Source organism: Carcharodon carcharias, chromosome 13 (genome assembly GCF_017639515.1).
Source record: "Carcharodon carcharias isolate sCarCar2 chromosome 13, sCarCar2.pri, whole genome shotgun sequence".
Classification (NCBI taxonomy): domain Eukaryota; kingdom Metazoa; phylum Chordata; class Chondrichthyes; order Lamniformes; family Lamnidae; genus Carcharodon; species Carcharodon carcharias.
The window spans coordinates 10342512-10358158 of NC_054479.1; the positions used below are offsets into that span (position 1 = coordinate 10342512).

The 15647-nt window shown below is 42.0% G+C and overlaps 1 protein-coding gene across 5 annotated transcripts in view; it reads left to right on the plus strand.

Moving 5' to 3' along the window:
• arvcfb (ARVCF delta catenin family member b) overlaps positions 1–15647 on the plus strand; it is a 362128-nt gene that overhangs the window by 292112 nt on the left and 54369 nt on the right. For all 5 annotated transcript variants that reach the window (XM_041202618.1, XM_041202617.1, XM_041202621.1 and 2 more), the window contains 3 exons: positions 6892–7009; positions 9168–9339; positions 11845–11916. In XM_041202618.1, the coding sequence (XP_041058552.1) occupies positions 6892–7009; positions 9168–9339; positions 11845–11916 (362 nt within the window). The remainder of the gene's footprint in view (positions 1–6891; positions 7010–9167; positions 9340–11844; positions 11917–15647) is intronic.

Sequence of the window (15647 nt, forward strand, 5' to 3'; positions counted from 1 at the left end):
AATTTAATCTCCTGGTCACTGCTGCCAGCAACCCAGGAGAAAACTCATAGGGATCTAAAAGAAAATATCAGAAATTAGGGTGGTGGGGGCAGTGAAGGGCTGGTTGATAGGCAAGAATTGTTGAACGAGGACAACATATTAATGTAGCGCCTTTATTGTAGCAGAGTGTCCCAAGGAACTTGAACATAGGAAAACTAATGGCTGGACCAGTTCCTTGTGCTGGATAACTTGTATCCAAGAATCCAAAAACAAGTGGCTGCATCGATAGTGAATGTCTAGGTTGAAATCTTCCAAAATTCCTGAGATTCTGGAAAGTTCACAGCAGATTGGAAAACTGCAAATTTAATGCCAGCATTAAGAAAGGAGGGAGCAAGAAAGCAGGAAACTATAGGTCAATTAGACTAACATCTGTCATTGGAAAAATGCTAGAACCCATTATTAAGGAGGAAGTAGCAGGACATTTAGAAAACCATAATGCAATCAGGCAGAGCCAACATGGTTCTGTGAAAGGGAAATAGTGTTTGACAAATTTATTAGATTATTGCTGAAAAAGAATCATGCTATCAAAGCTTTTTGTCTTGCACTCATCAGGATAGCTGGCAAGAAATTACCAACTGAAACAGAACAACAATTTATACAGCATCATAAGATAGTGCTGATTGGCTGGCAAGTGGAATCTGGTGGACGCATTGGGCATGGTCAATACTTTGCACTATAAGATTGGCCTTATCAGCAACCTCCTAAATGGGGCCCAAGCCGTTTGCTCACCGTGTAAGCATGATGCTGAAATAGGGCACATCAAAGCCATCCTGTTGGGACAGTGGCTACCCTCATCAGATCATCACTCGCTGTGTATCACGCAAACTCATGAATGGGCCTAAGGCAGCCACTTTCAATCTTGAAAAGTGCCTAATCTACCTCACAGTACCCTGGAAGGGTAAGGTGGCTCAAAAATGCTGTAACTATGCAGGAGCAACACGAGTGGTATTCTCCACTAGCAGGTTGCTGTCATCAAGCCAATAAGATGTTCTGCCTATCACATAAATTTTAGTGTCGGTGTGATGCCAGGTATATAGGTCATACGTCCCAACGATTGGCTGATTGCATCAAACAGCACATCCATTTGGCTATTCACAATAGGCAAAGTACTTACTGTACCCAACCAGCCCGTGCTTGAAAACCTCAAAACGTAGTGTCCAACATTAGATGTGATTCCATGAATGGACAACACCTGCTAAACAAAGATAAAAGCAAAATACTGCAGATACTGGAAATCTGAATCAGAAACAGAAAATGCTGGAAAAACTCAGCAGGTCTGGAGGTATCTATGGAGAAAGAAACAGAGTTAATGTTTTGAGTCCATATGACCCTCCTTCAGAGCTGAAGAGAAGTGGAAATGTGATGAAATTTATACTGTTTCAGGGGGGTGGGGCAGGTGGAGCTGGGTAGAAGACCAGTGATAGGTGGGGACAAAGGAGGGATTGACAAAGATGTCATAAACTCAAGGACAAAGGGAGTGTTAAGGGTAGTAGCTAGTGCTAAAAATGGTACTGATAGTGGCATAAAGGTAAGAAAGCAGAATGTGATAATAGCAGAACCAGGGTAGCATTGTGTGAAAGAACAACATTGAACAAGTAACAGATGGCCCTGTAGGGGATGGGGTTGGGGCAGAGGGAGGGGGCAGTGGTAGGGGCAAATCAAGGATAGAAAATGGGATAGAGGGGAGGGATTAAAAGGGGGATAAAACCATGGATAAATGAATAAAAATAAGTGGATAAAAAATACAAATGAATGTAGAAAAAAGGGGGTTAGAGAAAGTGGGTGAGAATGGAGGAGAGAGTTCATGGTCTGAAGTCGTTGTTAAGTCCAGAAGGCTGTGAAGTGCCTAGTCGGAAGATGAGGTGCAGTTCCTCCAGTTTGCGTTGGGCTTCACTGGAACATTGCAGCAGGCCAAGGACGGACATGTGGGCAGGAGAGCAGGATGGCGTGTTGAAATGGCAAGCAACAGGGAGGTCTGGGTCATGCTTACGAACAGACCGAAGGTGTTCCACAAAGCGGTCACCCAGCCTGCGTTTGGTCTCCCCAATGTAGAGGAGACCACATTGGGAGCAGGGGACATAGTAGGCCAAATTGAAGGAGGTGCAAGTGAAGCACCTGAAAGGAGTGTTTGGCCTTTGGACAGTGAGTAGGGAGGAGATAAAGAGGCAGGTGTTGCACCTTCTGTGATGCCATGGGAATGGGTTGAGGTGTTGGGGGTGATGGACAAGTGGACCAGGAAGGCAGCGGTCCCTACGGAATGCTGATGGTTGGGGGTGAGGGGAAGATGTGTTTGGTGGTGGCATCCTGCTGGAGTTGGTGGAAATGACAGGATGATTCTTTGAATATGGAGGCTGGTGGGGTGAAAAGTGAAGAGAAGGGGGACCATATCATGGTTCTGAGAGGGAGGGGAAGGTGTGAGGGCAGAAGCATGGGAGATGCCAGAGTCAGACGCTGCTGAGTGGGGGGGAAACCATGATTAAGGAAGAAGGAATACATGTCAGAAGCACTATTTTGCAAAGTGGCATCATCGGAACTGATGCAACAGAGGCAAAGGAGCTGAGTCCTTACAGGAAGCAGGGTGTGAGGAGCTGTAGTCGAGGTCGCTATATGAGTCAGTGGGCTTGTAATGGATATTGGTGGACAGTTTATCACCAGAAATGGAGACAGAGAGGTCAAGGAAGGGAAGTGCCAGAGATCGACCATGTGAAGGTGGTAGAGGAGTGAAAATTAGAAGCAAAATTGATAAATTTTTCCAGGTCCAGATGAGAGCATGAAGCAGCACCGAAACAGTCATCAATGTACCGAAAAGAGAGTTGTGGAAGGGGTCCTGAATAGGACTGGACAAGGAATGTTCCACATACCCCATAAAGAGACAGGCATAACTGGGACCCATGCGGGTATCCATAGCCACACCTTTTATTTGGAGGAAATGAGACAAGTTTAAGGAGAAATTTTTCAGTGAGAGAACAAGTTCAGCCAGGTGGAGGAGAGTGGTGGTGGATGGGAATTGTTCGGGCCTCTGTTCAAGGAAGAGGCGGAGAGCCCTCAGACCATCCTGGCAGGGGATGGAGGTGTTAGAGGGATTGGACACGCGAGGTGAAGAGGAGACGGTTAGGGCCAAGGAACTGGGAATTGTTGATATGACATAGGGCATCAGAGGAATCGTGGATATAGGTGGGAAGAGACTGGGCAAGGGAAGAGAGAACAGAGTCAAGATAGAAAGAAATGAGTTCCTTGGGGCAGCAACAGGCTGACATGATCGGTCTGCTGGGACAGCCCTGTTTGTGGATTTTGGGAAGGAGGTAGAAGCGGGCTTGATCTGTTAAACAATCCTGTTTGTTCCAAGAATTACACTGCAAACCAATGTAAGAGGTTGGGCTTGCAGTGTGGCTCACGTATACACGCTAGAAGCCACATATTTTCACACACAGGGCCCTGTCCTTTGCAGACAAAAAGAATGTCCACACTTTGCCCCTTCCCCAGCAGAACGAAAGCTTAGGGAACAGTTATTTCCTGGGTCATTCCCCAGGACAATGCCTTGACCAATCACAGTCGACTTGCCCAGTTTGAATGACCAAAAGCAAAAATTTCTCAGCAGGTCTGTGGAGACAAGACACAGTTAACATTTCGAGTCCAGATGACTCCTCTTCGGAACTAAAGAGAAGTCGAAATGTGGTGAAATATATACTGTTTAGGGCAGCTGTGGGGGGTGGGGGAGACACGGATGACGTTGGATAGAAGGCCATTGATAGGTGGAGGCAAAGGAGAGGTTGCAAAAGATGTCAAAAACAAAAGATTGAAGGGGTGTTGATGGTGGTGATACTGGCTAAAGGAGGTGCTAATGGTGACATTAAGAGTAGAAAGCAGAATGAGCAAGTGACAGCTGGCCCTAGCGGGGGTTGGGTGGGGGGTTGGATGGTGTGGGAGAAAAGATCTAAATCGGCTAAAAGGGGGGATAAAGCAATGAATGGAAATACATTTTTAAAAATAATTAGATGGGGAAAATAATTGTATATATAAAAATTTAAAAATGAATATTTGAAAAAAGGGAGATCAAAAAGGGGTGAGGATGGAGGAGAGAGTTCATGGCCTAAAGTCGTTGAACTCAATATTCAGTCCGGAATGCTGTAAAGTGCCTAGTCAGAAGATGAGGTGCTGTTCCTCCAGTTTGCGTTGAGCTTCACTGGAACAATGCAGCAAGCCAAGGACGGACATGTGGGCATGAGAATAGGGTGGTGTGTTGAAATGGCAAACGACAGAGAGGTCTGGGTCCTGCTTGCAGACAGACCGAAGGTGTTCCGCAAAGTAGTCACTCAGTCTGCGTTTGGTCTCTCCAATGTAGAGGAAACCGCATTGGGAGCAATGAATGCAGTCGACCAAATTAAGGGAAGTGCAATTTAAACGCTGCTTCACCTGAAAGGGGTGTTTGGGTGGGCCATTGGACGGTGAGGAGGGGGGATGTCAAGGGGCAGGTGTTTCTCTCCACAGATACTGTCAGACCTGCCGAGTTTTTCCAGCAATCTTTGTTTTTGTTTCAGGTTTTCAGCATCTGCAGTATTTTGCTTTTATGAATTTGAATAAAGCTGGACAGTTAACTGTCCCATGCTGCATTTTTCATGGCAATGCCTCTACCAATCAGAGTCCACTTGCCAACCAAACAGCACACTTTTCTCATTGCAGTATAAATTATTTTTCTCCTGTTACACTTGTTAATTTTTTGTTAGCTGTCCTGATGAGTGCAAGGCAGCTTTGATAGCATGTCACTTTTTTTTAGTAATACTCAAGTTCTGTACTACCCAAATTTATTAGAGTGCTTTAAGGATGTTACAAGCAAGGTGAACAAAGGAAAACCAGTAGATGTTGTGTCTTTGATTTCCAAAAGGCATTCAATATTAATGATTTATGTAAAGGGACCGTTTGTATTGTAGCCAAGTTTGATGAAGCAAAGATAGATAGGAAAGCAAATTTTGAGGAGGAAACAAATAATCTGTAGAGAGATATGAGAGTGGGCAAAAATTTAGCTGATGGATTGTAATGTGGCAAAATATGAACTTGTCCAGTGCAGGAAGAATAGAAAAGCAGAATATTAATTAATGGAGAAAGACTGCAGAAATCTGTGTTACAGAGGGACCTGGGTGTCTTGGTATATGATTCACAAAAAGCTAATGTGCAGGTACAATAAGTAATTCGGAAGGCAAATGGAATGTTGGCATTCATTGCAAAGGGGATGAAGTACAGAAGTAGGGAAGTCTTGTTACAACTGTACAGGGCATCGTGAAACCCCCACCTGGAGTACATGAACAGTTTTGTTTTCTTTAAATATGGAGGCTTATACTTGCATTGGAAGCATTTGAGAGAACATTCACCCATGCTGGCTCCTAGGATACAGAGGTTGTCTTATGAGGAAAGGTTGAGCAAGTTGGGCTTATTCTTTTAAACGCCAGTGGGCATGTGAGGTGATCTTCTTGAAACATAAAAAGGTCCTGAGGAGGGCTCAGCCAGCTGTGGGGGAATCTAGAACTAGGGGGCGCAGTTTAACAATAAGGGCTCACTCATTTAAGACCCAAGCTTAGACGATCAAGAATGAGGGGGAGCATTTAAAGCCAAGAGGTTGTGTGATGAAACTTCTTGGTAGATTTGCTACCAGAGTTGGCAACACTATTTTAATAGTATAAAAACAAAAAAACTGCGGATGCTGGAAATCCAAAACAAAAACAGAATTACCTGGAAAAACTCAGCAGGTCTGGCAGCATCGACGGAGAAGAAGAGTTGACGTTTCGAGTCCTCATGACCCTTTAGTGTCATTTCCCACCTCAACACCCACAACAGGATTTTTGAGGAGGTTGGCGTCAGTACTACTTAGCTCCAACAAGAGATTTCATTGAATTGGGCTGAATTGGAACATAGGGACAAAGGACTTAGGAGCAGGAATAGACTATTCAGCCCTTCGAGCCTGCTCCCCCATTCAATAAGGTCACGGCTGATCTCAATTTCACTTTCCTATCATTCCCAATAACCCTTGATTCCCTTTCCCATCAAAAATCTATCTAACTCAGCCTTGGGCAAATTCAATGACCCCAGCCACCACTGTTTCCTGGGAAGAGAATTCCACAGACTAACAAACCTCAGATAAATAAATTCTCCTCACCTCCTTAAAAGGGAGTCCTCTTATTTTAAAATTGTGCCTCCTTAGTTCCACTCCTTTACAAGGGGAAACATCCTCCACCCATCCACCCTATCAAGCCACCTCAGGATCTTACATGTTTCATTCAGATCTCCTCTCATTCTTCTAAACTCCAGTAGTTTTAGCCCCAACCTGTTCGACCTTTCTTCATAAGATAAGCCCTTCATCCCAGGAATGAGTCAAGTGAACCTTCTCTGAGCTGCTTCTAATGCAATTCTATCTGAGACCAAAATTGTACACAGTACTCCTCATTTCTCAGCAGATTTTAAAAAAATAATCTAACAGCAGAGAAATTGAATCTATTTCTTTAGCAAATTTCCATTGTGCGATGGAACACTTACTGTGCTCATATTTTTGTTTACATTCCTGTAGAATTTCATTCTTTAAAAATCGAAGCTAAATTAGTTGTATTATTTGTATGTGTTTTTTGACCCAGAATATTCTGACTTTTTAGTTGTTGTAGTAATACTGTATTATTTAGATGATGCATTGAAAGCATGGAATACATGGAATTAAGGTTGTAAAGCATCATTATTTTCAGGCTAAATGTTCAAAAGCATTTCGATATATGAGTTGAAGGATTAGCGATGTTTACCTTCTTGGATACCTTTCAGCTTATAGGAAGGTTTCGTTGTTCTAATTCTGTTACTGTTTTTTCCGTTTGGTAGAAATGTGAGTTCAGATGGAAGTGATGCCCGTAGAAGGCTTCGGGAATGCGATGGTTTGGTAGACGCACTCCTGCATGCACTGCAGTCAGCAGTGGGCAAGAAAGACATGGACCGAAAGGTAACATAAAACTATAATTGTGCAACTATAAGAGAATGACTGGTGACCAAGTCTTCATGGGTTACATAGTGTTTAACATGGAGCCTTGCATTAATTTAAATCCATATTTCCTAAAGTTGCATAAAATTCAGATTGCTGATAACCAATTGTTTATATGTTAGTACGGCAAGATTGCAACAGGGAATCTTCTGCAAATCACCATTTGCTCAAAATTCACAAAGCACAAACCAAAAAATAAACAATGTAAGAACAAATACTACAAGTTGCCTCAGCCTCTACAGGCTTGTCTTTACAAGGGCTCAGTGGCTTAAGGTAGCCCATGGGCTGCAGTTTCAATGCCTCTCCTTTAAACAATTAACTAATGTTAACATACAAAATTGATACCATGCACAGGAAAAGCCCTGCACTCTGAGATGCTAAAAATAAATAGAGTCCATTAAAGCATGTTGGCTCCACTTGTCTTTCAAAATTTTCATTGTGTTGTTCATATTGGTAATGCAAATGCATTTAACCTTTTCATGGTCTTGAACTTAACTGCGTGCATAAATACACCGGAATGGCTCCAAATTGCCTGTAATGTTAATATCCTTCTGCTTGAAAGTCAATTGGGTGTGATTTGCTTTTGCCATTATTCACACTAAAGGTTTGTCGTCTTGGAGACATTGCTGACTAGAGAAATTATTTTATCAGTCAACTGGAGATTTGACGCCTCCATAAAAAGGAATTGTACTTCTAGTTTTCAAGTTTCTCTCTTTTTGATTTGGGAGCAGTTTGAATCCCTTATTGAAAATTAGAAGTTGACAAAAGAAACAAACCATAGAAATGAGTGTAAGCAAAATTGAGTTGGAGAGTTTGATGAGAGACTGACAGTGCAATAGCCTTTCAGCACTATTAAGATTTATCAGTCAAGAATAGCCCAACTGTGTTAAGTGTGAGAAGACTGACATCCCATAAAATTGTACCTCCAGGCTACATCACTACTTTGAAGACCACAGGACAAATAATTGTGAAACATTAATAGTTCGTATGGAGGAATGACATGTCTTCAACTAATTCAAAGCTGACTTTGCAGCGATGTGGTTGTGCAGGAATAACGAAGTGTCAATTTGGATTGAAAAGATTTGCTGATGTAGAAATAGAACCGCATTATTAAAAAACTGATCATAGCAAGACTGGAAAATTACAATAAAATGATTGCACATTTTTCAACATTTTATATCACTAATTTGCCTCGTAATAAAAATCAAAATGACAGTGTTGGTTACATAAAATAAATTTGGATTAAAGTTATCATTGAACTCTCAAATGCGTTTTGCTTTGACATTTGCTCAGCTGTAGCTTTGTTGACTGTGCAAAAAAGTAGTTAGTCCAAAAAGAGAGAATATAGGCCATCAGAGGTAGCTCTCGTTGTAAAGCAACAGCATGTGCAGTTAAACCCTAACTGACTATGGAGCCATCAAAGGATTTCTTCAGTTCTTAAGTGTGTCAAAAGGTGCAGAGAAGTACCGCCTACTGGAGGCTTAAAAATAAATGTCTCCTCCCACAACAGGGGTAAAAAGTCAAACCCATACAAAAAACTAATCCCAGAGTGGTATGGGCTAAGCCGGTCAGGGAGTCTGCACTAAGATGCTCGAACTTCACGCCAAACACAATAAAAGACTAGATGTTATTTTGGGTGGAAGGGAGATGATTGCTGAGGCACAGACGAAAGCTCTAAACAATTAAGCTTTTATTAGAAAGGAAATATCTTGCGTTGACATCACCAAAAGCCATTCAGTCAAGCCCATTCTACCTTCCAATGCAACATTTGTAATCTCTAGAATGCTAAGTTAGTCCATTAATCACATCAGTAAGTTAGGTCATCATTACTAGAAGATAGTGATATGTGCTGTCTTATGAACAAACCACACAGAATTTGAGTCAGAAAATATTTCTTTAACAAAATTATATGACCACGGTTACTGTGTGGTGCAGAAGGTTAGGCACTGGCCTTTAACATCTGGAGCTGGGTTGAATTGCAGCCAAGACTCAAGGAACAAGAGGCCTTTTTCGTTTTACAAGTCATAAGAGTTCTGTGAGAAAATAGTGAGGGAAATAATCGAGTTGAAATGTACTGCTTCATGTTTCTTATGGAAGTTCAATTATTTTTGTTTAACAGTCAGTTGAGAACTGTGTGTGTATTATGAGGAACCTCTCCTATCAAGTACACAGAGAAGTGCCAGGAGCTGATAAATTCAGAGAGCCAGCAGCTGACCAGCAAACTGGAACAGGAAATTCTCAGAAGAAGAAGAAAGATGATTCTGGTTGTTTTGGTGGGAAGAAGGCAAAAGGTAAGAATGCGGCAGGGAAAATCTAAGAGTTCAAGTTGCAACCTGTAGTGTGGGAGTTTGAGCTTCATATTGCAATGCTTCTAAAAGTAATGGGAATTGAATTGCAAGAAGATTGGATTACAGCAGAGAATAAAAGCTTAGATATTTTTGATTACAAAGCAATTATAGTTCGATATAGTATCTGGCTTGGCCTCTTAAAATATTTCAGTGTAGGACAAATTTTTTTAAAAAGTAACTGGACACATGAAATCTTTCACTGCCCCTCGGCTAGCCACCAAATCCTCTACCAAATTATCTCTAAATCTGTTATCTTCGTTGCCAGTCCCTGTATTATATTCTTGCAGTCATGGGCAATGGCCAAACATTTCTTCGAGTAATGCTGCACAGATCGTCTGGCAGAGAGTGTTATGTTCCCTGGTGGTTTTGATAATTGCTGACAAAAATTCTCATTTAATATTTGTGTTTTATCCTTGATTTGGGACTTCAGGATCAGGCTCCTAAACTTGTAAAGCAATAGTGGTATTGGAAATAGCTTATATTATAAAATATATAATTTTAGTGATCTAACAAAAAGCAAGTGCATATGACAAAATTAGAAAAGAGTTCGGCTGTTACTGCTGCCGAAGGAGAGAGATTGTGTTTTCTTATAATTTAGTAAATTTTACTGCTTTTTCATATCTGGTTTGACTCTTCCTTTTTTCTCTGCACTTTTCTTGGCTGCTCTTCTGCCATTTAGAGGAGTGGTTTAATCAAGGTAAGTCTCTTGTTATGTCTTTTTATTGATTGTTTGTTCCTATTGCTGTTCATTTCCTGTTGATGTGAAGTAAGTGCTATATTTTTCGGAGTAATTGAGAAACATTACAGTTGTATATCAACCTGAAGCACTGGGGAAAATGTGCACCATTTTCTGTATCTTGGGAGCCACTTCTTGATGAAGGCAGACATAGATGATGAAATTCGTCATTGCTTCCATTGTGTCAGCTCAGCCTGTGGCCAACCGAGGAATAGAGCATTTGAGGACCAGAATCTTAAACCTGAAACCAAGAGGTCATGATTTACCACGCAGCAGTGAGCCTATTTGCTCATGTATGCCTCGGAGACTTGGACGACCTACAGCAGGCACCTCTAAAGTCCTGGAGAAGTACCACCAGCAGTGCCTTCGCAGGATTCTCAAATCTGGTGGCAAGAAAGGCAGTCTGAAAGCAGCACCCAGGCCAACATGCCCAGAATTGGGGCGCTCATCACTCAAAACCCAGCCCTTCTGAGCAGGACGTGTCATTCGTATGCTTAACACTAGACTCCCGAAGCAGTTGCTCTACTCAAAACTCTGTCACGGCAGGAGTCTCCATGGAGGACAGTGGGAACTTCAAAGATGCCCTCAAAGAAGAGGTCAAACATACCAGCCGACGTATGAGAGACCCTGGCTTATGACAGACCAAAATTAAGAAGATTCATTCAAGAAGGCATCGAGCACATTGAGAAACTTCACCAGGGATGTGCAGAGGCAAAGTCAAGGCGTCCAAGAGAGCGCGCACACTTCCAAACAACCCATCTTCCCATCCCTTCAACCTGCCCCCTCTGCATGTGGCAGAGTCTGCAGATCGCACGTTAGACTTATCAGCCATCTCCGAACCCATCGAACCGGATTGGAAGCAAGTCATCCTCAATCCCAAGGGACTGCTGGAAAGAAGGGGTATCAAGGGGTGTGAGTTCAGTAGTTAGATAATTCTCCGGTTGGACCCCATTTAGAGTACTGGGCATCACATCTGGAAGGATATATTGTCTTTGGAGGGGATGCAGCTGAAAACGAAATCTGGGCTGGAGAGTTCGCTATTGTGTTCTCCTGGACACTATAGGTCATGGGTTTGTGAGACATTATAGAAGGAGCCTTGGTGAGTTGTTGTAGTGCATTTCGTAGATGGTGCACACCACATTCACTTAGCTGGTGGTGGACGGAGTAAATAGTTTAAGACGGTTGGGTGCCCATCGAGTGCGCTGCTTTGTCTTGTACAGTGTCTATCTTCTTAAGTGTTATTGGAGCCCACTCATCCAGGCCAATATTCCATCTCAGTTCTGACTTTTGCCTTGTACATGGCTGAACGTCATTTTAGTGAGTCAGGAAGTGAGTTACTCACCACAATAGTTAGTTCCTGACCTGCTCTCTCAGCCACGGTGTTTAAGCTATTGAAATGAGGTCAGTTGAATATTTAAAAATTGTGTTTGACCGGGGTGGGGGAGCAATGGTAAGTAAATTGAGTTGAGGTAGAAATCAACCATGATCTAATTGAATGGTAGAACAGGTTCAAGGGGCTGATAGGCCTATTCTTTGGACCTCCAGCTTTAAGAGGCAAGTTGAAGACTGGTGTTTTAATACAATAATTTTCAAGCAGGATTTGTTGAACAGTTTGTTAATGTTGATGGAATGTGCTGCAACTAATGCCTCTCGCGAATGCTTCCCAAAATGATAGCAATCTTTCTGTCTTTGTTTTTCTCTTCCATGCTTAGGTAAAAGGAATGTAGATGTTGACAAAAACTTCGATACCCTGGACTTGCCAAAGCGTATTGAACCGGTGAAAGGTAACTTCAGTGATTACTGACATGTCCCACAATGTTGTGCATGCTAGAAATCCATTTTAATTGCAATATCCACCAGTCATTCATTCAATCATTTCCTGTTCTTTTGTTGCTGTTCCGTACTGCGCATAAAAGATTTTTAAGCCATTCCTAAAAAGTCCTGTTCCAAAGTGAATGAAACTCACTCAGTAAACAATAGGCTATTTTGTGCATACTCTCCACATCTGCCAGCTCTAATCCAAACACAATGAACTTAATGTGTCTGCAAATTGCGTTAGCAAAATGTGAATTTAAGTTGTTTTCCAGGTACTGAAACAGCTGAAAAGCAGTTCAGGTAGCATCTATGGAAATCAGAAGTCATTGATTTTTTGGGTCTTAAGGCCATTCCAGAGGGCAGCAAGATATTACAGATGGGAGGCATTGAAAAAGGAAAGTAACTAGGTGGAGAAAACGAGCACACACAAGGGAAAGGGCGGGCAAGTGATGATTAAATGACAGACGTGATACTACCAGGTGAGGGAAGGAGGAAACACAGGAGCATGCTTAGGCCATTCAATCCCTGTTCTTCCATTTAATAAGATCACAGCTACATAGTTAACCTAACTCTATCTATTGATATTTGCTCCATAATGCTGAGTACACTTGCCTAACAAAAAAAATGGCATCATGAGAAAAGTTAAGAAATAAAAAAGTTAGATGAAACAACAGTGTGAATGGCTAGTGGGGATAGAGGAACATTAAGAAACATCAAAAAAAGCAAATAAGGTGGAGTAGGCTCCAATATCCTGAGAGTCTAGTCGACATCAAGAGTGCAGACCTTCAAATAGGTCGTGATCTGACTGGGGTACCCTACCCGCAATCACCAATCTGCTTCTCCCCATGCGCCTCTCCCCACCCCCACCCCTCCAAAAAACCAGCACACCCATCCTATAGAGCCTGCTCTCACTGGTATAGAAAATAGGAGCTGTAGCTGAGGTCTGAAGCATTTAGTCAATGACAAGGTCAGTGGGCTGTAAAGTGCCCAGTCGAAAGATGAGGTGCTGTTCCTGAAACTTGATTGAACTTTACTGTAAAGAAAAGACCAAAGACAGAACTTCCCACTTCAAGTTTCCCACTCTGACCTTGCCTTTTTAAAGACAAGGGTATAATCGTGCTAGAAGCAGTTCGGAGAGGGTTTACTCGACTGATTCCTGAAGGGGTTATCTTATGAGGAAAGGTTGGACAGGCTGGGCCTGTACCCGTTTGATTTTTAGAAGAATGAGGGGTGATCTTATTGAAACATATAAGATTCTGAGGGGATGAGACAGGGTGGCTGCTGAGAGGATGTTTCTCCCTTTGGGGAGACTAGAACTAGGGGATGCAGCTTAAAACTAAGGGTCTCCCATTTAGGAGAATTTCCTCTCAGGGTTGTTAGTCTGTGGAATTCTCTTCCCCAGAGAGCAGTGGAGGCAGAGTTGTTGAATATTTTAAGCTGAGTTAGATAGATTTTTGATTGACAAGAGTATAGGACCTCAACAGGAAAGTAGAGTTTAGGCCACATCAGATCAATCATGATCTTATCAAATGGCAGAGCAGGCTCAAGGAGCAACATGGACTGCAGCGGTTCAAGAAGGCAGCTCATCACCACCTCAAGAGCAATTAAGGCTGGGCAATAAATGCTGGCCTAGCCAGAGACACCCACATCCAGTGAATGAATAAAAAAAAGCCTCCTAATTTATCTGTATGTCCTGTGCATCTACAATATGACTCCTGAGGAGAGGTCTTCAGACTTGAAATGTTGACCAACTGCTTTCCACCGATGATTTCCAAGCAACTAATGAGTTCTAGCCTTTTCTGTTTGTGTTTTCAGATTTCCAGCATCTGTAGTATTGTGTTCTTTCTGCTCATCTTGGGTTCCCGGTGACTGAGTTATGTAGTGTGATAATATGCTGCGCAGTTTCAAGTTCAATCCCAGATCTGTGCTCAGTTAGCTGACCTTCATTTGCGCAATGATACGACTGCATCAATAGGGTCCATGTACCAAGGCTGACCTCCCGACCACCTCCACTTGCTTCTCTCTCACCCACTTGTCCCTACCCTCCTCTTCCCAAAGTTCTTTCAAAATTCACTGAAAAGCTACCATTAAAGGTGGCTCTTTGAATGTTAAGAATCATTCTGAACTCAACCTCCCCATTTAATTGATGGGTGTTGAAAAAGTGTGTCAGGGCAGTTGTCATTTTCAGTGATCTCAGATTCTTCATGATGGTCCTCTGTCATTCGCACATTCACACTCACTTGCACGTACTCACTAATGCTCTGGCTCATTTTAAATTTTATTAGCTCCCAGGAATACATTTACTTTTGTATTCTTTTAGTGCATCAATGTTTGGAGCTTAGAACCAAGGTTAATTGAAGAAATGCTTTGTTTCTACCCCCCACTCTAAGCAATTGTAATGTGTTGGACTTTGTTGGAAAGGAAGTTTGGAAAAGCTGATGGTTTTCCTGTGAGGTGATGCCAATCTGGGACTGTATTCTGAAGTATTTCTTTAAAATGCATTGTGAAATAGTTTAGATATGAAGGATGAACTTGTTACAATGTTCAATTCTACAAAACTGTCAGTTCTTAAGTTAACAAGAAGTTGTTTAAATCAAAGTTGCAAGTAACAAAACAGCTTTTGAATTTGTTGTTTGATGTATGTTTCCTTTTAGTCAGGCCTCTTTAGAGTTGTCTAATTACAGTTAACAAATTCAGTGCTCCCTGGATGCCAAGGAGCTTAAAGTAGATTTTAAAGGAAAAAAAGGGAAGCTTATGACAGATACTGAGGACTCAATACTGCAGAAAGCCTGGAGGAATATAAGAAGTGTAGGGGTGACATTAAAAAGGAAATTAGGAAAGCAAAGAGGGCATGAAACAATATTGACAAATGAAATGAGGGAAAGCCCAAAGCTGGTTTTAAGAACCCATAAAGAGCAAGAGGATGACTGAAGAAAGAAAAGGGCCCATTAGGGACCAGAAGGGTAACCTGTGTGTGGAGGCGGAGGACGTTGTATGGGTCTTAATGAATACTTTGCATCTGTTTTCACAAAACGGGAACATCAGGGAGGAGGAGTGTGAAATATCAGGTGAAATTAACAGTGATATTGCGATAGAATATTGCTGAAAAGAGTAACATGCTGCTGAAGGTCTTCATTTTACACTCATCAGGCCAAACGCAATGTCAAATTTCAGACAATCTTATCAATTTACACAACAGGAGAAAAGGGTTCTTGGAATTGGTTGATTTCTTGGAAAGCCCGATCTGCCTTGGAGAAAGCAGCAGGGAACTCCCCAAACTCCTGGGTAATTCAGAAAAGGTTAGAAAATAATCCATTTGTTAGTAGAGAAATGGGGGTCTCTGTATGAATGTATGTTACTTGTAGCAAGTATAAATGAGCAGCTTTATCTTAAATTGGTTAATGCAGCTATTAGAGCACACAGAATTGTTCAGCAATGCTGCCCAAATGTGGAGTCATATCAGGTACATAAGCCCAGATGTCACAATTGGCTGATCGAATCAAACAACATGTTGCTTTAGTGGTTCACAGTAGGCAGAGTGCAGACTTTACTAAGCCAGCCTGTGTTTGCAAAACCCAGAACAAAATGTCTGCATTGTTTGGTGCATATGTTCTCTTATGTCTGCAAGAAAATTAATTTTAAACAGAATTATGTTTTTGAGAGATTCCAGTTTTGTTTTTTTTTTTGAGACATGATTTGC